Below are 20815 nucleotides of genomic sequence, written 5' to 3'. Positions count from 1 at the left end.
CGAGGGCTGTACGTCGCATCCACAAGGGAAAACACAGACGTAGAATGTTCCCTAACCCAGAAGCCAGTGTACCCCTTCCCCAATGACGAACAAGAACTGGACCGCCTGGACATGCAACATCATTTGTGGAAGATGGTCAACAACAATCGATTATACTTGGCGCCACTGCAGAATCCCAAGCAGATCCTCGATATCGGAACCGGCACCGGCATATGGCCGATCGAAATGGGTACGTGGCCGACATCGGTTTCGGTTTCGCTTGTTACCCCGGCCCCTCGGTAAATCATGGCTAACTCGATGTCTCAGCCAGTGTCTTCCCGGACGCAACCATCACCGGGACAGACCTGTCCCCCATTCAACCCAATGAGGTGCCGTCCAACGTGCACTTTATCGTGGAAGACGCCACCGAGCCCCAGTGGCTATGGGGCGACAATCACTTCGACTACGTGCGGATGGCGAACATGATGGGGTCGCTGCCGAAGCTCAAAGACGTGATGCGCAAGGTGTTCAAGGTGCTGCGGCCGGGGGGTTGGTTTGAATGGCACGAGATTGACATGCGGATTCGCTGCGACGACGGCACCCTGCCGCCGCACGACCCCGAGAGTGACACCTTCAGCGAATACGCCCCGAACGACTGGGTGGATCTGAGCGAGCGGGCGGCCCGGAGGAACGAACAACCGCGGCGGTTCCTGATCGCCCACCAACTCGCAAATCTCATGAGTGAGGTCGGGTTTGTCGACGTCGAAGACCGCGTCAGGAAGGTGCCCCTGAACGAGTGGCCCGAAGACCCGCGACAACGCAACCTGGGCGCCTGGAACGAGCGCAACTGGCTGGACGGGTTGGCCGCTTGGAGCTACAAGCCGTTCCTCACCTTGGGTTGGTCCAAGGCGGAGATCGAGGTGTTCCTGGTCTCGGTGCGAAAATGCATCAGCGATCGAAAGTATCACGGCTACAATAATTTCCACGTGGTCATAGGGCGGAAGCCGCTGCCGAGTGATTCAAAAGACTCGCGTGAGTCGGAGGACTCGCGATGACCATGGTCATTTCTTTTCGTGCTTTTTTTCTTTCATTTGCCTATGTTTTTCTTTCTTTTTTTTTTTTTCTTCCCCCTTTGTCTCTGTTGCATAGAATTGGCGTCGGGTGGGCAACCATACATGGTATGGCATAGTCGTTGCATGAATAGACGGGTGCTGGATTTCGAAAGTGTCTGTATTCATTCACCTTTGGATAAAGAAAAGAATTACAGATTCTTCCATGAATGTTCGTCACCACCAGATGGTGCAAGGGAATATCGAGATTTATTCTCTTAAACGAAGCAATGACAGTTTCGACTTGAGCGGCTGCCACACACTTTGTCGTCTGCGCAGAGGTGATGATGATGATGATGGTTGAGGTTGGACGTTCGCATTGCCGACCTGCAGGGGTGGAGCGGCGGTGGCGCATGGCGACGACAAAACAGGCAATCCGGGCCGAGGACCGGAACTGCTGCCGCTGGCTGCGGCAACTTGAGTTACTGCACGGATCCTATCTGCAAAGGAGAGGTTGTTCTTCGAGATATTAGACTTGAAAGAACCCTTGGGAAGTGTGGCGGCGGCGGCGGCCCGTGGCGGGTAGTCCTCCGGTGCCGTCAGTGGGGCGGGTTTGGGTTGGATTGTTGTTGCCGATGGCAGGCGGAAGGAGGATTGAATTTCAAGGATGGGTTCGGGTGCGGTGGCGATTCGTCGCCATGATGGACGATGTTGTTGTTCTTGATGTGGATGATGATGAAGTCTTTGGGGAGAATGTCGCTGCTCAGGCCGCAGATTGAGGATGCTCTGTGGAGGGCTGCGGATGAAGAGCCGGTCGTGGGTGACAAGTCGGATGGGCTCGTTGGATGGTGATGGCAGGGAAGGGTTCTCAGAACTTGATGATCCACGGCCCTGTTGCTGCTCTGTCACCGTCACAGCCGCGGAGAAGACCCGGTCACGAAACGGTGCGTACGGGCCTGCGACGGTCTTTGGGGAAGAAGGTAGATCTGCGTCATCCCTTTCCTCGCGAAGAACGTTGGAGGCGGCAAGAACGGTGCCTTCTTTTGTCGAGTTCGGAACAACTGTCCTCCCGTTATTCTCATGCGCGGGATTCTCTGGAACGGAGACAGTCCATTGACGGCTGGCTCTTCTGGATACCCAGCGGGAGAGTCTGTGGAATGTGCTTCGGCGTCTCAGTTGATGGTCGGAGCGCTGTTGTTGTTGTTGTTGGTGTTGCTGCTGCTGTTGAGCAACATCGCGAGGAGTCACGACTCCGTTGTTGTCGCGCGAGTAGGTAGAAGAAGTACCGACTGAGATTCGCGATGAGGAAGAGATGTACGCTCTCGATGACGATGTAGACGAGGAGGCAAACGAGGCATCCTCGTCGACGATTTCGACGGATAGACCACCCCACAGCGGCATTTCTCTTTCTCCGGTCTACTAGACGATCCTAATCCTAGCCTTGGATCACTTGATTCGACGATGCTAAGTAATAAAAGAAAAAGAAAAGGTTTCAATATCATCAACGGCCAGACACCATGAACTCAGCACGGACTTGTGCGGTAGGTAGACTCAATGGATAACCATGCAAGAGCGCCTATCACTTTCAATCGCCTGCTTGTTATTGATGTTGGACTGTCCGCGCGGTACATCCGTGCTTTGTACTCTGTACATCCGTCTTGGGACACTTTGGAGAGTAGAAAATGTAAAAAAGACGGGGAAGCGAGGGGAACGGGTGTTACGGGAAGACAATAGTAGTCATCGGATGACTTAACCTGGGCTGAAGAGAGAAAGGCATGCATGCATGTCGGCCTATGCATGCGGACGCAGCATACGAGTAATAATTCGAAGGCTTATCGGGGACCGAAATGTGACGTTGATGTGAGCTGTCCCTCTCTCAACGGTCATGCTTTAACGCTTGGACTTTGAGGTTACGTTAACAGTCCTTAAATAAGCCCGTCGAGACTCGAGAGTGGCCGAGACAGTATGAAATCGGTTGGTCTTTGAGGGTTTTTTTGAGAGCTTGGCCTGGAGCAGCTGAGATTCTATTTGGGCTTTTTAGGGCTTAGATACAGTGTTTTTTGCAGTATTGTTACAGAATCTTTACAAGGGCTATTGCTACTTGCGGTTTAGACACTGTGTTATTAATATGCGAAATCTCAAATACTCCGTACAGCTGGCTTGACTAGGAGGGTACGGTGACTTGACAGTATCCCTCTGTCTCTGGCGTTTTGATAGTGCTAGCAACACAACTCGTCTAACAGCACGAATGATAGTCATGAGCTGCTTCAATCTGATTAGGCTCTTGATCGAATGTCTCACCCAGTCCATGTGGCCGGGCCTAGTCGTAGGTCACGAGACCAGTACGGACTACATATTGGCTCTCATGGTGCCGTATGGGTCCGGTAATACCGAGGTTACAGTCACAAGACATGAAAGGGAACCCAAAAATAGATGCATAGGATTAGTCATATGAGTCATGTGGTAGATTAAGTCACCTGACCGAAACAATGAGGTTTGCGGTGATGCGTTCCCTGTGCAACCACACAATGATTTCGCTCCTCCTTGCAGGATACAGCTGCGGCAGGCTCCTGCATTACCTCCGGTTGCCTCAAAGGAATGTCGTCCGTTCCTGCGTCCGGAATCTCAGTTCAAAATGGCTCCGACATTGAAGACGAATCTCACAGCGTCTGCGAGGTTAATGGACGACACCTTTGCTCCTTCGTCCCCGAATCCCTTCAAAGGACGCCAGAGACCCGCCCGAACGGCCCAGCAAAGAGGACGCATCCCCACCGCGATGATCTATGACTCCCCCGCGGGACAGGACTTTAGACTCGAAGAATGACTCGGAGGAAATCGCCAAACCTTGGACAGGGCAGCGGGGGTATAAATAGTCTTCTCGTCCGAAGAAGTAGCGAGCATTAAGTAAAGGGTTGAATGCAAGCAAATGAGAAAGGCGTGTGATCTAGGTGACTTTGGTCTGTGATCACCGCAAGCGAAAGATCCCGTTCAGCTGCGTATCTCACTAGGCCGACGTGTGGCATTGTCGATTGCACAAAACTTCTACCACAACCACAATCGCTCGACTTCCGAGCTCGCCCCTCTTTCATTTCGACGCGACGACCGAAAAGACCGTATTCAAGGACATCAAAGCGCACATGATTGAAGGGTCAACGGGTCAAGACTCACTGAATCAATCAACGATAATATTGATACAGAATACGCGTAGCTGGATACGTGAGTGTCGCTATCCATTCCATCAACGTGGACCTACCCAGAGAGTTCTCGGTGTTCGACAAACGCAATGCCAAGAATGCGCTGCGAGTTGCATTCTTTACCGGAACTGCTTGAATTGCTCGCCGAATTGCTGATTATTGAAGGCACTCACAAGAGGGGAGAATTCAATCTCCCTTGGTGAGTATCGTCGGCAAAACGTGGAACAACAAGACGTTCTATTTCGAGCGAAGGAAGCAGCGACCATTAGTGTTGTCCGAGCACATTTTGACGGTTTACGGCCTTGTCGACGTGGACTTTTCGACAATCATCCTGGCGTCCCCGCTCCAATCACAACCCGGAAGCGCGTCGGCCCTTGACCCAGTCTCTCCTGGACTTCACGAACAACTTATCAATTGCCTTCGTCGCAACGATTATGCAACAATGGGGGCCTTTGGGGATTATTCAGAGCCAGTTTTCCACCACTGTGCCTTGCGATCTGGTTCTCATATGAGTCCGTCCTCCGCAAAACCGCCACCATTAGGATGTCTCCTCGGTAGGGCATCAAAGTTTGTCGCCGCATCTCATGGATTTCCTTGGACGGACATGGAGGGTCCCAGACTCCTCATTCCCAACAACCTGTAGCGCAACCACAGTGCTTGGTCAGCATCCTCTGTCAGGTGACTCAGGTCCAGCTTCCTGCGGTCAGACAGTGGGCTTTTCCTCGGGGATACATATGTCCAGCTGCTCCGAGTAGTCTGCATAGTTAGGCATTCTTGATTCTAACCTCGCATTAGTGGCCCCAGTGCGATACCACCCCACTGAGGCTCACATAGATTCGATCCGGCTTCGTGTGACGGACATTTTTTTTGAATCGTGCGATTTTGGCTGCCGAGTCGGATAACCTCTTGGATCTGGTGAGTCCGCTCCAGGATAAAATGGCCATGCTTTACGATGCCCGTCTCTACGGAGGACGGTATGCAGGTGCTGTCGAGGTTTTCCTTTAAGGCCTTGATATCTGGACACGAATGCCTGAAACGAACGAAGTGAGTGAAAGGGTCCGAAGGCCGGACCGACCGAACAGCTGCTAAATTTGTTTTTCTATCATGTGAATTCCAAATGATTCTTGTCAAACAAACAATAGGTCAACTATAATTCCACATGTATCAACTGGCAAAGGAAAAAAGGTGACGAACATTTCGCTCTACTCGTAGGCTACTTACACCTGACATCTGTCAGTTCCGTCCTGCCTATGGCTTCCCAACCAAGTCTTTGATTCCTTTTCTTGTGTACCTACATCGTATTCCGTACGGAGTACATTCTTCTGCACTGATTACCTAGTAGCCAACCTAGATGGCCTCTTGATAGCCAAGTTTGGCTCCCCTGGTGACGTTCCGTCAATGTGGCCTACCTAGTACCTTAGTAGGTTTTTTGTCAATACATATCGGTCTACTACGTACATAAACTACTCGTAAACTAATCGATACAGTGGAACTCTCTAAAGTGTCTTGTAAGTAGTGACCTACTACTAGCGTACTTTATGAGTCTTGCGACAGATCAACGCTCTCTGCTCAGTTCAAGACCCTCACCATGTGCACTGCTGTTTGCGATTGTCAATTCATACCCGGACAACTTGGAGCAAATGGAAACGTCCGTCTTCGTGTTAGACTCCGTGCCTTTTGAAAATTCTGGAAGAAACAAGACGTTCCATCACGTCCTTCCAACAACACACATCAACAGATCAAAGGCCATCAGGATTACGACCTGTTGCTGCTTTCGGAGGTCTGCCGCACGGCTGCTTCCACGGCGGAGCGTTTGGTTCAAGAGAATCGTCTCAGATACTGCCTCCTTTCGATTATCTTTCATGAGTGTGCATAGTAACGACCCTGAAATTCGATCAAATAACGCCCAGATCAGAGGTACAGTTAAGGTTGGTGGTCAAGTCGCTTTTCTGATCAGACGCCCCCAAACTTGTCCATTTCTATGTAGGTACTAGTATGCGATGAGCGTTCAAAGGAGAGATGTACTTCCTCCTACAGAGTGAATTACCAAGTTTCACCCTTCCGTCCCTTGCTTGTCTCAACAGAATGGTCTTCCCATTGGATAGTACGCGAAGAACAGTTGCTTGCTAAAGTCGCTACTTTCAGTCAACTCTCAAAGTCATTGCCTGAGCGGCATCTCGCCATCGTACCTTCACTTGAAGTACAGTACCTACGCCCGCCGATCGCGATCCCCGCGGGACCATAAACTCAACTATACTATCCATTATACTATCCATTTCAAATGGGGACGCCGCTGCCCCTACCATCATACTGTTCATTGCTCAGAGATTCTGCTCAAAAGACTCGCCACGAAAAGGTGCTACCTTACAATCTCAAAGAACAGTAGCTAAGTTATCTTCCTGCTTTGTCGGTCACAATCTTTCCTTTGAGTGAATGAACACAGCCGAAGACGTTCCTCTACCCCTGCAGTCCTGCGAGTCCTGCCAGACCTATCTGACCGGCGCTCTGTACCAAATCACAGGGCAACTCATCAGGGAACCGCTCCAAATCGCCGACACCGTTCGGAGTTCGAACGGACGAATCGACGGGTTGGATATCACCATATTACGGCAGCCTATAAAGGCCAGTCCTGCCAAAATGTCCATATCATGATGATGGACGAGAAAAAATTACCCATCGCTCAGACATTCACATTGCTGCCAAAAGGGCGACCTCGTCATTTTTCGTACACCAGTCCGAGAGTTATATCCGGAATGAAGGAAATCGCTGGCAGAGAAAGGAACGTCGCAGTCCCTGGTCCCTGCGGTGGCCGTTACCAACTGCCAATGATTTGTTGGATCTGGCATCTCAAAAGCAAGGCGCATGAATGCATCCAAAGTGCACCTGTCGCCGCCCATTTTGCAAGGCCGATGCCCTGAAAACAACCGTTGGTACCTTCGAAGCTCCGAACCAAGAAGCGGTACCTAGATGTGAAGGCTCCTGCGTATTTCCACAACTGCGGCCCCTACACCTGGAAATAAGTGGAATTACTCGTAAGTCGTAACTAGTTGACCTATTTACCTACTAACGTAATCCGACAGAAAACGGGACACGACAGAAGCCGGAACAATTGTACCAAATTCAGCACCTGGAACAAAAATTTGGCCAAGTCGGAACACTTGATTACGTATATATTACTTATGTAACTAATTTACAGATCCCCCAAGTCGGAACAGCACTAGTACAGAAGCCGGAACACGCTAAACCAAAACTGGGCTGAGATTAAGCGCTTTGACCACAGAAATCCTAACTATTTAAGGTTTAGTGTGTTCCGACTTGTGTACTAGAGCTGTTCCGAGTTGAGAGAATCGTAAATTACATAAGTAATAATTACGTAATCAAGTGTTCCGACTTGGCCAAATTCTTGTTCGGAGTGCTCAATTTGGTACAACTGTTCTGGCTTCTGTCGTGTCCCGTCTTCTGTCGGATTACGTTATTGTTTGACTAGCATCATTTGGAAGTCACGTGTCAGTCCAATTTTGGCCGCTGTTCGGTCGGTCCTCGCGCGGCCTTCGGATCCTTTCGTTGGACACGTAACCTTAGGTACCTCTAGGTTATACTCCGTAGCTCCTGGCGACATGTGCAGAGTCAAAACAACGGTCTTTGCGAGTCACATGAGCCACGTGACGTTCGGCAACATGGATCTGGAGTCCTTTCGGAAAGGGTCAAGAGCATAGTCACATGATACTTTATGCCCTAGAAAATCTTTCGTCGGTAGCCTGGAGGATGTATGAACTATGAAACAGTTTGAACACATTCAGTTGGTGATCAAGGGTACAATCATTTAGACGGGTAGAAGATGGATCATAAAGCAAGCAAGCAGGCAGAGAACTAGGTACCTAGATTCCAATCAGCCAATTCAATCGGTCAGGAGATGAACTGGGAGAACAGTTCCAAGGTAAAAACGTTTGATCTCTATCATTTATTTCATAGAAGACATTATGTACTATGTAGATATACAGCTCGTCAGAATCTATTCCCAAGACAAAAGCAGGAAGAAGAAGAAGAAGAAATTCACAAATGCCTTCCCAACCCCCACCGACCAACCTCCCTCATCGCCTCCTCCCCTCCTTCAGCTAGTCTCCCATCCGCATTTGACGGATTCTCACTCCCCAAGACGCCCGCCACGCAGCGCCACCCGCAGCGCCCACCGCCCCATCGCAGCACCTCGTTCTTGTACCGCTCGCCCGCCTCGCGGTCCACGGCCCGCTTACCGGCCTGGAAGACATCCTGCCAGATCTTGTTCGCGATGGCGCGGTCGAAGAGGTAGCTGTAGTACGTGGCGCCGTAGCCGTAGAGGTGGCCAAAGTAACCCTGCCAGGAGGTCATCTGTTTCGGATTATCGGTTGGGTCCGGCAGGCTGGCGTAGCGTGAGAAGACGTCGTGGTAGATGTGGGTGCTGTCGATAGTGTGGCTGTTGTTGCTGTTGTTGTTGGCTGGGATTTGATGGTAGGCTTGGTCGACGAGCGCCATCAGGATCTGGGATTCGTTCTCGACGGCGCCGTAGATGTGGGCGTGGGTTGTCCGCTCGGCTTCCATGCTCTGGATGGTGCTGGGTGAGAGGGGCTCGTCTGTGCGCCAGTGCCGTGCGTATAGGGAGAGAACTTCCGGGGCGGTGGCGAAGCTCTCCATGAGGACTGATGGGAGTTCTGCAAAGTCCGTTGCACACCGCGTCCCCGAGATTGACTGGAGTGGTGTCTGCCCTAGCACCGAGTGCAGCGCGTGGCCCATCTCGTGGAACAACGTGCGCACGCTGTGCTCCGATAGCAGTGTCGGGGGCCCGTGGCCCGTCGCCGGCGGCTCGGGGAAATCGCACACCAGGGCGATGGTCGGGAGTTGCCGCAGGGTCTGCGAGCCGGGGCTCATCGCCGTCGCCATGCCGTCGTTGGGGTGGTTGGGGGGTTCCATCGCAGCGGACTCGGCGATTTCCTCGGGGGAGATTTCTCGCGCGCAGCGAAGTGTGAAGTGCGCCGGGTTCGGCAGCTTGCCGGGTCGCGTAAACAGGTCGCAGTAGATCACCGCCAGATGCTGCCCAGCTTCGTCGACGACATCCAATCGCCGCACGTCCGGGTTCCATGTCTCGCCCGGCGCTGTCTCCACAGGCACCAGTCGCACCCCATATAACCGGTCGAATAGTCGCGATAGGCCCTGCATCACTGTGCCAAGCGAGAAAAACTCCGGCACCCGGCTCAGCTCGCGCGATCGCCAGGATGATGAGGATTCAAGCATGCGCTTGTTGACGTAGTACGCATGGTCCCAAGGCTGCAGAGGCTCTGAGCCCTTCATGCTTTGCAGCTTGGCCAGTTCCTCCTGCACGAGTACGCGGTTATTGTCGATCAGCGTGGTCAAGAAATTGGACACCGCCTCCGGCGTCTTGGCCATTTTATCGCTCAGGGCCATGTGCGCAAACGACGGGTATCCTGCCAGCTTTGCTAGCTCGGCCCTCTTCGCGAGGAGCTCCTCCAGTCGGCGGATCTGTCGCCGACTCGACGTCCGCGTCGCTAAATAGATCTCTTTTCTTGCTTCACTGTCGTGAATTGTCCGCAATGCCATCTTGGGGGCCATCCCCGTTGAGGGAACCGAGACCCGGTTCCACCTCTGCAGCTGCTGGACTAGTACGGGATCCATGCCCTGCACGCGGCTTTTGTTTAGCACGACGTGTGATACAGCCGGCTCTGCGCCGTTCACAAAATCCGACCCGATCTGACTAATCTCGCTCGAGAGACTAACGAAGCGTTGCCGCTCCGCCGGCGGCATGTGGATGGCCGAGTTTGTGAAATCCTTCAGTAGGATCTGCGCCACCATCATCTCGCCCTCCGTCCAGTGGGACGTCACTTCCGGCATCGAAAGGGCCTTCTTGAGCTGGTCGTAAAGATGTGTCGTCGTGTTCAGCACGTTCATGTACTCGAACATCAGCGCGTACGCCTGCGTCGCGGCCTCTTGAATTCTAGGGTCCGGATGGTTGGCTCGCATAAAGTCGGACAGGTCGATCACCCGGCAAAGCAAATCGCTCAGCCGATCAAGATCCTTTGCCATGGCCCGGTACCCTTCTAGGGTCGACACGGCCAGGATCTTGGCCACGACCCGCTGACATTTCTGCAACGATGTATGCGCAAACTCGCGAAAGCCCTCGGGAGTGGTCAGGAACTGGTTTTGGACAAGGCCGGTCGGTTTTGTCCCACCATTCGCCTTTCGCTGGGAGAATTCTCGCCAAAACGGCCGTGAGTCAAAAACCTGGCGAAGTATGGCATCGTCATGGCGTCTGGCAGGGCCATTGCTCGTCACGAAGTCGCAAGGCAGTCGGGATTCCGGCGCAGCGCCGCTGCAAGTCGCAAAACTCCGCACGATGCGCCGCAGACACTGCTTGCAGGTCCACTGCCGCAGACGCAGCGTGTTCAGCATCTTGGGCGATGCCGAACCGTGTTTTCTTTGGCTGTTTTGGACAGCAGTGTGAAAAGACGGGCAATTCGAAATCAACCTCGATTCCGCCTTGAACTTCCGATTATCGCTTTGAAAACTTTCGCTTTTGCATTCAAACCTACAAACGCTAAACTAAAATCAGTTAGACCATCCTCGGCTTTTCACTCTAGACATCAACGTCAGGTCTGCATTTTACCCGTTCTCCAGGAATTGTTGATTGCTGCTTTCTCGGCAATTGGTGTGCCTCAATCGCCCAAATGTCATTCCGGCCAATGCTCCAGAGGGTATGCGCCTCCTAACGAGCCTTTAGTCACAAGCTAACGTTATCAGCGAGCGATCGCTCCTCTAGCAGCGACGCTGCTGGCAGGCGGAATTGCGGCATATCCCAGACGCACCGCCTTCGCAGAAGCTCCCGTATGCGCAGCATGAACCGGTATATCGAGACCAACTGACTGACGAGCAGAGATAGAAAAAGCCCATCTATGATGACTACACATCAGATACGACCCTGGTGCGAACGCAACCATCGAAACCGGAGCCTCCAGCCCCATCCCCGGTCCCTTCCGAACTCGGTCGATCCCAGCAGTCCGTAACAGATCTCCTAACCGCTCAAGTGCGACGAGCACGCCTTTTCCTCTATGAGTACTCCCTCGCCGCAGAGACCGGCTTCAATGACTTCCTAGCTCGCGCCCTGCGGGTGGAAAATGCTTTTACCGAGGCAGTAGCTTCGTTGGCGCCGTCCAAGGAGTCCGGCGAGCGTCTGCTTCCCGGCGGTGTCTATGTCGTTGTGTCCGCCATGGCCGGCTCCATCGTCGCCCGGAACCGTGGGATTTTCCTTCGCACAACGACGCCACTGGCGTTTGGCACCGTTGCCGCCTGGACGCTTCTCCCGGTGACGATGCGCAATGTCTCGGATTTCATCTGGGAATTTGAGAAGAAGGTTCCCGTGGTCGCTGATACTCATCTTAAGACCCGCGACTGGATCGAACATACGTACACCACGGGAGTCGCCCATAGCCAGATGGGAGTCGCCATGCTGGAGCAGAAGATTGGCGAAGCTCGGGAGAAGATCGAAGAGTGGGTGCGAAAGGGACAATGAATGTCTCCTTGGCCGCGATTTCTCGTTTGTGTCGAGTCATAACGACTGTGCTATGTACATTACAGCAGCATTTGACTAGAATTTTAGACTTGAGCATTTCCTTTGTCTGGTCTGTTCCAAAAATACAGTGGCATGTTCAACGACACAGCCAGCTAAATGAAGCAAGAACTAACAAAATCATCAAGATTCGTAGTTATGATCATGACTATATCATCATGTCGCTGGTGTAGTGTTCTCCGCCTCTGTTGGTGCCGGTTAGGGCCTGGGAGGGCTCTGAGGCGGCGGCCCTGCCTTGGGCGGCGGCGGAAGAGGTGTGCCTTTGCGCGACGGTATATAGTCCTGCTCCCTGCTCTTTTGCTCGCCCTCGGCAAAGTACTCATCGAATGCCCGATTGGGAGACGGCCCAGCATGCCGATGTTTTCGCTTCTCTTTTGAAGACCGCGGAGGCTGCGACGTCAAGGGAGGTGCTGAAGTGAGGTTCGCTGGAACAAAGAATGAGCCGCCGGACGGTTCCGGTGCCGGCGCACTTGAGCCGCCTTCGCTGTTTCGCGGCTTCTCGTTGCCGTCATCCTGCGTCTCGAAGACGACCTCTCCAGGGCCCTCCACTGCTTCTCCCAAGCCGACTGGTAGCCTGTGCAAGGCACCGTATCCCAACACGGCACCTAGAGCGCCTTCTCCACCCCAGCCTCTTGTAGGCACTAGCTCTACTTCTCGGACTACGTCAAACTCGCTGTTGTAAACCCATAGCACGAGGGTGCGGTTCAGGTGGTCTTCGATAAGTTCGCTCAGCGCGGACTCGCCCCGTAGTGTCCCGCTCGGTGACCCCAAAATGTAGTCAGAATGTTCCAAGAGACCGGCAAGATAGGCCGGGCTGTGCAGCGACGGTATCGACAAGACATGCCAGATGTGGTGCGTGACGGAGAGAGGCGCGAACTGAAGGGTGAGGCCAAGGGTCGGATTCTCCTTGGAGACGGGTATAGAAATTGAATGCGTTCGTTGGCCCTGATTGTCTGCTGTGAGAAGCCGCTTCCAGCAACATTGGACTCTTGTGCCGCTTCTTACCTTGGCGGTCCAGATGGTTAGTGACACGCTGTTGCCCGCGCAGTTGCGCACTTCGGCCACGAACAGGTTGGGATCTGGATTATCCTGACGCCTACAAGTAAGCATTTGCGCATGCGACTCGCTTCATGGTCCGTCACTTACTATCGGCCGGCCATTGATGCCAATGATGAAGTCGAACCAAGGTTCAAGAGGTAAATCGGGGTTCTTGTTCCGCAGAACCTGAAAGCCATACGAGCTGTCCCCACTGCTGCTCGCGCTGTGCTGTGACGAGTCGGCATCCAGCCGTCCTATGAATCTATTCAAAGCTCCGAACATTGTGATTTTCCTGCTGGACTCGGGCTAGGACCAGGCCGAGTCCTGATGCTGATGTCAATGGGACGAGACAAACAATGCAAACAAGAGCTGTCAGCTTCGACTCACGTGAATATCGTCAAGATGCCATTGCTGCGCGCTGCGAACCAGAACGCTCGAGATCAGACGACCAGCTGCCATGAGCGGCGGTTCCGAGGAGCAGGCGCCTCCAGAGGTCCGTCATTATCGTCATAGGGGCGAGGTTCCGTGGGATATCCAGGGGTGAGCCTCAGATTGAACAGTATACCTAGGCTCCGCAGTGCTAACAACCAAGAACACAGTTATTGGGCCCAACGGCATCAGATCTTCTCGAAGTATGAAGAAGGAATATGGCTGACCGATGATGCTTGGTTTGGCGTCACTCCAGAGCCTGTCGCAAAGTATGTCCATCTACATTGTCTCCAACGTCGATATCAAAGCTGACCCATGCTCTCAGCAAAATTGCAGAACACGTCGAGGCCGCGGCTCCTGACGGCAGGGTCATCCTAGTCGATGCTTTTGCCGGAGCAGGCGGCAACACGATTGCATTCGCTAAATCCGGCCGTTGGAAACGCGTCTACGGGATAGAGAAGGATCCGGCCGTTCTGGCATGCGCAAAGCACAACGCGAAGATCTACGGCGTGGCGGATCGAATCACCTGGTTCGAAGGTGATTGCTTCGAGTTGCTGAGGAATCAACTCAAGGATCTTGGACCATACAGCGTGATTTTCGGCAGTCCTCCATGGGGTGGTTGGTTCTCGAACAGCTGGTCGCTTCTGTCATTCTAACAAGTACTGCAGGCCCAGGATATCGCTGTGATGAGATTTTCAATCTGCGTACCATGGAGCCCTACCACCTGAACTACCTTTACGAACAACTGTCTGCGTTCTCCGAACACGTCGTTCTCTATTTACCAAGGTCGTCAGACATTCGACAACTGGCTAAATTCGGAAAGGGTGATAAAAAAACCCCCATCGTGCATTACTGTATGGATGGCGCCAGCAAAGCGATATGTGTCTATTATGGAGGTTTCAAGCAAGATGTGATAGCGCAAAGATGTTGAGCTTCATGTCATACTCCCGCAGTCCCACTGCTCAGGAACTTCGAGTCCACGTAGGCGAGGAATGCAGAGGGATAAACATTCGTGACGAATCCATTTTTCATCTTGTAGCCAGCGCCAATCCGCTACTGCATAATCATACCGTTTCTCTTGTCTGGAGACAAGCATGAACCTGCACTGCTTGGTGCCTTGGTCAACAGGTAGGTCGCGTCAACTGATAGACGCGTCTGTTGCTGCCTGATATCTGAGGCTTCATAGTGGATCCACTAACCATCTTTGGACTAGCGCAGCTCGTTCCATCGCCATCCGCGCATGTGGCTTGTCCTGCTTGTCGCTCATATTCACGATCGCGACCTCTCTTTCGGCCAGCGATCGCGGCATGAATTTAGGATCCAGCCGAATTTCTCGATAGTCGAAACCGCGCCCATAGCGGATTCCATTCTTTCTCGCCCCATGGTCAGCTAACGATTGACGCTCGATCGTTCCGCCCGCCATGCCTCACGCAACAGAGAACGTCGACGTCGATGTCGACGATATCGAATTTCAAAATGTTATGCGTCAGATCAACGCCCCTCATGGCGGGGACTTCGAGTTCATGACGCGCGATCTGGAGCCCGGAGAGAAGGCCGAGGACGCCGTCGATTATGAGGACATCGATGATGAAGACCTTCCTGACGAAGAGGAGCCCTCTGGTGCTGCAGGAGCTCGCCCCGCCGGATCGCCAAAGTCTGACTTGATGGAGGATCAGGATCTCTTTGGTGATGACCAAGCTGCGACTGGAAAACAAGAGGATGATGGGTTTGATGATCTATTTGGAGACGTGCTGTCCTCTCCCGCGGCCGAAGCCACTGACGCCACGCGTGATCTCTTCGAAGCAGAAAAGCCAGGCGATGAGGAGGCTGTTGATGTGGATCATGAACAGGCTGATGGCCGGGACCGTTCCGAGGAGCCCCCGGCACCGTCTCCTGAGGATGAAATGGACCCGGAGACCTTGCGTGAGTATCGCTTGCAGCAGGCCCTGTTTGCGGGCGCGGCAGCTCCAGCGGAGAATATGGAAGAACTGCTGGCGTCGATGTGGCCGGAGTTCGACAGGAATGCCACGCCTCGCTTCCTAGAGTTGATCCCTCACAAAAAGGCGTACTTCGTGGGGAAGCAACCAGCCAAGCCCCCGAAGCCGGTGATGCCTACAAAGGTCAATCTCGAGATCAGTCCCGATTATGAGCGATATTTCCGGACTGGGGGACAGACCAAGCGGGCACTGGAGTCGGAGCAGTTGGGCTTGGTTCCAATCGAGCAAACCGACGAGGAAGAGGAGTCGTTTGACGACTTTGATCAGAAGTTGGATGACAACGAGATTCTACCTGGTGGTATCACCATGCAGCAGCTTCGAACGATTTGTAATGACTGGGAAGTCAAGAGTGATGTTTCCAGCATGGAACTCGAAGCAGAACCAGTCGTCGAACAGCCCAAACCCAAGGCTGATGGTGATGATGACATGTGGTTTGCAGACATGGAGGAAATGAGGCCGACAAAGAAGCGCCGGTTGGGTAAAGAGCCGCAGGAGATCCTGGATCAATATCATATCGACATTCCAATCCTTGATGATCCCGAGGAGGTGACCGCTCGAATAGCGAAGAAGGTCATCCTTGATATGAACATCCCTGATCTGATGCTGGATACGCGGCCCGAGGCGGTCATGCGGAAACCCAAGTCACTCCGCGGCATGCGGGATGATTTGGATACGAACGCAACTAGGCGACTTGCCCAGCGGTACAATATTTCTAATGATGAGGCCTATGACATGCTCAAGGAGAATCATCAAAACAAAGTCAGGAGTACTCTTGGCGGAGTGACTCTTGAACACAGTATGCCGGCTTTACGACTGCAATATCCATTCTACAAAGTAGAGCTCAAGACCACCGAAGCCCGCTCGTTCCATCGGCCATCGATGACATTCCGGCCACAGCAGACCTACTGGTTCAAGAATCCCGCGTATGTCAAGCGCAAACACCAAAAAGGAAAGGACGCCAGGACACTGTTCCCCAACACAAAGTCGCTGTCGTTGGCAGACAACTCCACTATGTTGCTGCTCGAGTACTCGGAAGAAGTCCCCATGATGATGTCCAACTTTGGCATGGCCAGCCGGTTTGTCAACTATTATCGCCGAAAGAATGCAGAGGACTCGACTCGTCCCAAGGGCGAGATCGGCGAGACGCACGTTCTGCTGCCTCAAGACAAGAGTCCCTTTGCCATCTTCGGTCACGTCGACCCAGGGGAAATCACGCCCACAATCACCAACGCATTGTTCCGCGCCCCCGTTTTTCAACACCAGCCCAAGTCCAACGACTTCTTGGTCATCCGCAATACTACATACCAGGATGGGCCCACGTATAGCATGCGAAACATCGAAAATCTGTATGTCGTTGGACAGCAATTTCCATCGGTTGACGTGCCGGGCCCGCACTCTCGCAAGGTCACGACCGTAGCAAAGAATCGGTTGAAGATGCTCACCTTCCGGTTGATGAGGAAACAAGGAACCGACAAAGTCAGCATCTCCGATGTCACGAAGCATCTCCCTGGAACAACCGATATGCAGAATCGGCAGAAGATGAAGGACTTTGTTCTCCACGATAAGGACACTAAGCAATGGGTACCCATCGGTGGGGTTCCAGACTCGGAAACAATCCGATCGTGGATCCAGCCCGAAGACGTGTGTCTGCTGGACGCCATGCAGGTCGGCCAACAGCATCTCCACGATACGGGGTACAGCAATGATATAGATGACGACGATGACGATGCGGAAGGCGAGAGTCTTGAGCAGCAACTGGCACCATGGCGAGCAACCCGCAACTTCATCATGGCATCGCAGGGCAAAGCCATGCTCAAGCTGCACGGCGAAGGTGACCCGACGGGCCGCGGGGAAGGCTTCAGCTTCATCAAGACGTCCATGAAGGGCGGCTTCAAAGCCATCGGCGAGAGCGTCGAGGACAAGCTGGACGCCCAGCGGCTCAAGGAGCTCGGTGGACACAGCTACAACGTGGCCCAGCAGCAAAAGTCATACGAGACCTCGATCCGGCGCATCTGGGACGCGCAAAAGGCCAGCCTCTCCTCGACGGTGGAGGTTTCCGACGAGGAAAGCGACATCGACCGAGACGACGAGGTCGAGTTTGGCGGCCGGCCGACACCCCGCGACGCGCCGACGCCCGCGTTCGGCCGCCGCGGTGATGACGAGAGCGTCAGCCAGTTCAGCAGGGTCAGCACGGCCAGCCAGCGCGGCAAGGTGCTGAAGATCACCCGCGAGTACAAGGACGCCAACGGCCAGATCTACACCAAGGAGCAGCTCGTCTGGGACCCGCGCGTCATCCGACAGTACATCCAACACCGGAATAACGTCGACACCGTCAACACCAAGTACGTCCCCCATATAATTCTTGCTCGTTTGTTATTTGGCTACTGACCACTTCGAGGGACAGGCTTGCCGAACTGGTCCCCACAGGCGACCCAGAAGTCGACGCACGAAACAAGAAGCTGTACGTGTCCCTCAACATCCCCCTTTTCATTCAATCATTGCGGGGAAGCATACTAACCATTGTCTCCCAGTCTGGAAGCCGAACTCTCGCGTCTCAACCGCAACAAAGAGCGGCGCTTCGCACGCGAGAAGCAGAAAGGCATTGCCCGGGCCGCCGCCGAAGGCGAGGAAGGTGCAAAGATCATCGGCACGCAGCGCAAGTGCGCCAATTGCGGCCAAGTTGGTCATATCAAGACTAATAAGAAGTACGTTCTTCTTCACCCTTTTGCTTCCATTGGTCGATATTAGGGTGCTAACGGTACGTGCTTGCAGGCTATGCCCTCTTCTCAACGGGACTATGAAGTTCGAGGATAGAATGAATGATTCGGCGTTTTCAATGGGCACGTTACCGACTGTTTGAGGGTTCTTTTCATTTTGGGCATGAATAACTGTGGCGTAATGCTGTGTTATTACTATGCATAGTCCGCTAATTTCATCTCTGGAAAAAAGTACAGTAAGGATAGGGGGTGTGTGACAGAATGCTCACAGAACTGGGAGTTATGGATGAATGAAAAATAGTATCAGTCTGCCTTTGGCAGTGTATGATGTAGAGCAGTAGGTAGAGCGGGAAGAATATGCAAAGGTTGAAACACCCATGACTCCAACACGACGCCGCGGCAGCACTTATAATGATTCTGCCTGCCGTTGATTGAAGACATCTCGGTCAATGATCTCAAGCGCCAGGCGTGGGCCCATTGGTCGACGGTACGTGTACCCAATGAAAGCACCCTTCTTCCGTAAATCGAGTGCAGTTTTTCCCACCACCATGTCGCGCAGGATCTTGTCACGGGCTCGATTCTTGTCTCCCGGCACCTTCCGTGGTGGAAATGGAGGTGGGCAGGCTTGGTTCTCTCCTGCGGCTGCTCTGGCTGTACCTGGTATATTCATGTTTTCATCAGGTCGTGCGCCGTCTTGGCGAGGTGGCAGTGCCTTGTCCGCATTGGGGATCAAGGTGGTGCTTCCGCTGGAAATGACATCCTGGCCTGCCAGCTCTTCTTCGACATTGCCAAAGTACTTGGTATCATGTGAGTTCTTCACTCTGGGCAGATACGGTGGCGTTTGATGCAGCAGCTCGCCCCAGGCGATGTCTTGGAAGAAGGGATGAGCTTTAATGTCGCTTGCATCGTCCGGATACACATGACGCCCCTTGTAGCTAGGGCTAGCCGGATCCGTCGTCTGAACAACGATCCGATGCCTGATGGTGGTGAACTGCAGACGATCATTTGCCTGGTAAGCTCGGCTGCTGAGTCGATTTTCCTTATCCTGGAGGAGTCGCTCAATCAGGTCAATTGCAGTCATCGATATCAGCTTGTCCGTTTCTCTGTCTGTCGGAAACGCCAGCGTGAAACGATGGTTCTATCGGTTATGTCAGTCAAGCCTGCTAGAAGGCCACGACCAACAGGGCAAGTCTCACCAAGACACATTGTTTGGTATCTTCCCTGTTGTCGCAGTAGAACGGAGTTCCGCCATAAAGACACTGACAGAGTTAACCCACGTGGAAGGAGCTTCGTGCGGGCTCATCGACAACCTTACCTCATACAGCACAACGCCTATGCTCCACCAGTCGCACCGACCGTCGTATGGCTCCCCTCTGATGATTTCCGGTGCCATGTATTGACTCGTTCCCACGATGCTTCGAGCGAAACGTCGCCGCTGGACGTGGTTGCGCCAGTCCAGAATGCATTCACCTTCCAACGGTCGTTCCACGGCATTTGCGGACGGGATATTGGATGCGCCACAAAAAGCCCCTATGTGGTCTGCCTGATCCTTGAAGTCGCCATCGACTTTGATGCCAAGTTTGTCAAGCAGCGAGTATCGATGGTTGCTGAAGTATGTCTGATTATGTGCCCAATGATCATCGAAAGCCAGACCGAAATCTGCAAGTTTGAGATGTCCAGACTCGGTAATCAAGAAATTCTCTGGCTTCACGTCGCGATGAATCCATCCAAGCCGATGAGCTTCTTCGACGCAAAGGATCATTTCCGCAACATACCATTTGGCGACGTTCTCTGGCAGGATCCCTTTCCTGACAAGTAAGCCAAAGAAATCCCCTCCAACCATATAATCCATGACGAGATATAGGTTGTGGGCATCCTGGAAACTCGCAATCAACGGAACAATCCACTGCGACCTCTCGGATGCAACAAGAAAGTCTCGCTCTGCTCGCAGGTGCCCTTCTTGACACATGCGTATCATATGAGACTTGCGAATCACCTTCATTGCGTAGACTTTTTGGCCCTTCCTGACAACTTGATTTGATTTTCGTTGTTCCCGTGCACCTTGAATGCGGCTGGTTGCACCCTTCATCTCACCGTTGCTCCAGGCAGGGTTTTCCTTCACCAGCTGCACTACTCCAAAGCTGCCTTTACCAAGGACCCTGACGACTTCATAGCCAGCAATGGATAGACTGTCCACATGTTTACTGCTGTTTGATCGAGTTTTGAGGACTCGAAACTGGCGGAGGCTATCACTCTCCTGGGTAAACCAAGCCCTCAGAGAGCTCATCCGCCTTTCTTCAGTCAATGCAACTCCCTGAAGCCTGTCCTTAAACTCCTGAAGCCGGGACGCCCGATGATCAATTCCAGAAAAAATGGCGTCGAAATGCGTCTCAAAGAATACCTTCGCATTGGCGGCTGCTTCAACGGTGACTATGGATGGATTGAACTCAACCGATGTCTTGACACTTTTACTCGAGCGAGCATGGAAGCCCGCAGGCTTTTCGGGAAATGGCAGTTGGCACCTTACTTTTGTGCCAGAAGGAATCACCGAAACAGACATTGTGGATTGGGTAGAGAAGCCGTCGAGAGAACTCGGACAAGAGACGTTGCTGAAAAGGGGCGAGTCACTACTGCTGGGAGAAGTCGACTTAGCGTCGGCCACTTCATCCACTACGCCTAGCTTTCCGTGACTCGCGGACATGAGGGATTGAGCCCCATCTAGGTTCGAAATCTTCGGTCGACATTTGACATTGGTACGGTGGATGACCGTACTCGGTCCGAAGAGTGACCATTTCAA

The 20815-nt window shown here is 53.0% G+C and overlaps 6 protein-coding genes across 6 annotated transcripts; 4 read left to right on the top strand and 2 right to left on the bottom strand.

Moving 5' to 3' along the window:
• Window positions 1–452: 452 nt before the first annotated feature.
• VTN31DRAFT_2586 (uncharacterized protein) lies at window positions 453–1034 on the top strand (the record flags this gene model as incomplete). Its single annotated transcript, XM_069402770.1, has 1 exon — window positions 453–1034. The coding sequence occupies one exon, from the start codon at window positions 453–455 to the stop codon at window positions 1032–1034; it is 582 nt and encodes a 193-aa protein (XP_069262019.1).
• Window positions 1035–1298: 264 nt separating this feature from the next.
• VTN31DRAFT_2585 (uncharacterized protein) lies at window positions 1299–2429 on the bottom strand (the record flags this gene model as incomplete). Its single annotated transcript, XM_069402769.1, has 1 exon — window positions 1299–2429. One exon carries the CDS (start codon window positions 2427–2429, stop codon window positions 1299–1301), a length of 1131 nt encoding a protein of 376 aa, XP_069262018.1.
• An 8509-nt stretch (window positions 2430–10938) lies between these two features.
• On the top strand, window positions 10939–11780 carry VTN31DRAFT_2584 (uncharacterized protein; the record flags this gene model as incomplete). Its single annotated transcript, XM_069402768.1, has 3 exons — window positions 10939–10965; window positions 11012–11095; window positions 11151–11780. The coding sequence occupies 3 exons, from the start codon at window positions 10939–10941 to the stop codon at window positions 11778–11780; spliced, it is 741 nt and encodes a 246-aa protein (XP_069262017.1).
• A 255-nt stretch (window positions 11781–12035) lies between these two features.
• On the bottom strand, window positions 12036–13157 carry VTN31DRAFT_2583 (uncharacterized protein; the record flags this gene model as incomplete). Its single annotated transcript, XM_069402767.1, has 3 exons — window positions 12036–12782; window positions 12843–12926; window positions 12984–13157. The coding sequence occupies 3 exons, from the start codon at window positions 13155–13157 to the stop codon at window positions 12036–12038; spliced, it is 1005 nt and encodes a 334-aa protein (XP_069262016.1).
• A 175-nt stretch (window positions 13158–13332) lies between these two features.
• Window positions 13333–14235, top strand: VTN31DRAFT_2582 (uncharacterized protein; the record flags this gene model as incomplete). Its single annotated transcript, XM_069402766.1, has 4 exons — window positions 13333–13415; window positions 13475–13573; window positions 13630–13922; window positions 13973–14235. 4 exons carry the CDS (start codon window positions 13333–13335, stop codon window positions 14233–14235), a joined length of 738 nt encoding a protein of 245 aa, XP_069262015.1.
• A 1648-nt stretch (window positions 14236–15883) lies between these two features.
• On the top strand, window positions 15884–18161 carry VTN31DRAFT_2581 (uncharacterized protein; the record flags this gene model as incomplete). The annotated part of the gene is made up of 4 exons (XM_069402765.1): window positions 15884–17643; window positions 17706–17762; window positions 17833–18006; window positions 18074–18161. The coding sequence occupies 4 exons, from the start codon at window positions 15884–15886 to the stop codon at window positions 18159–18161; spliced, it is 2079 nt and encodes a 692-aa protein (XP_069262014.1).
• Window positions 18162–20815: the final 2654 nt, after the last annotated feature.

This window comes from Thermomyces dupontii (genome assembly GCF_041956625.1).
Source record: "Thermomyces dupontii strain NRRL 2155 unplaced genomic scaffold VTN31scaffold_2, whole genome shotgun sequence".
Classification (NCBI taxonomy): Eukaryota; Fungi; Ascomycota; class Eurotiomycetes; order Eurotiales; family Trichocomaceae; genus Thermomyces; species Thermomyces dupontii.
This window is presented reverse-complemented; position numbering and strand designations above follow the sequence as displayed.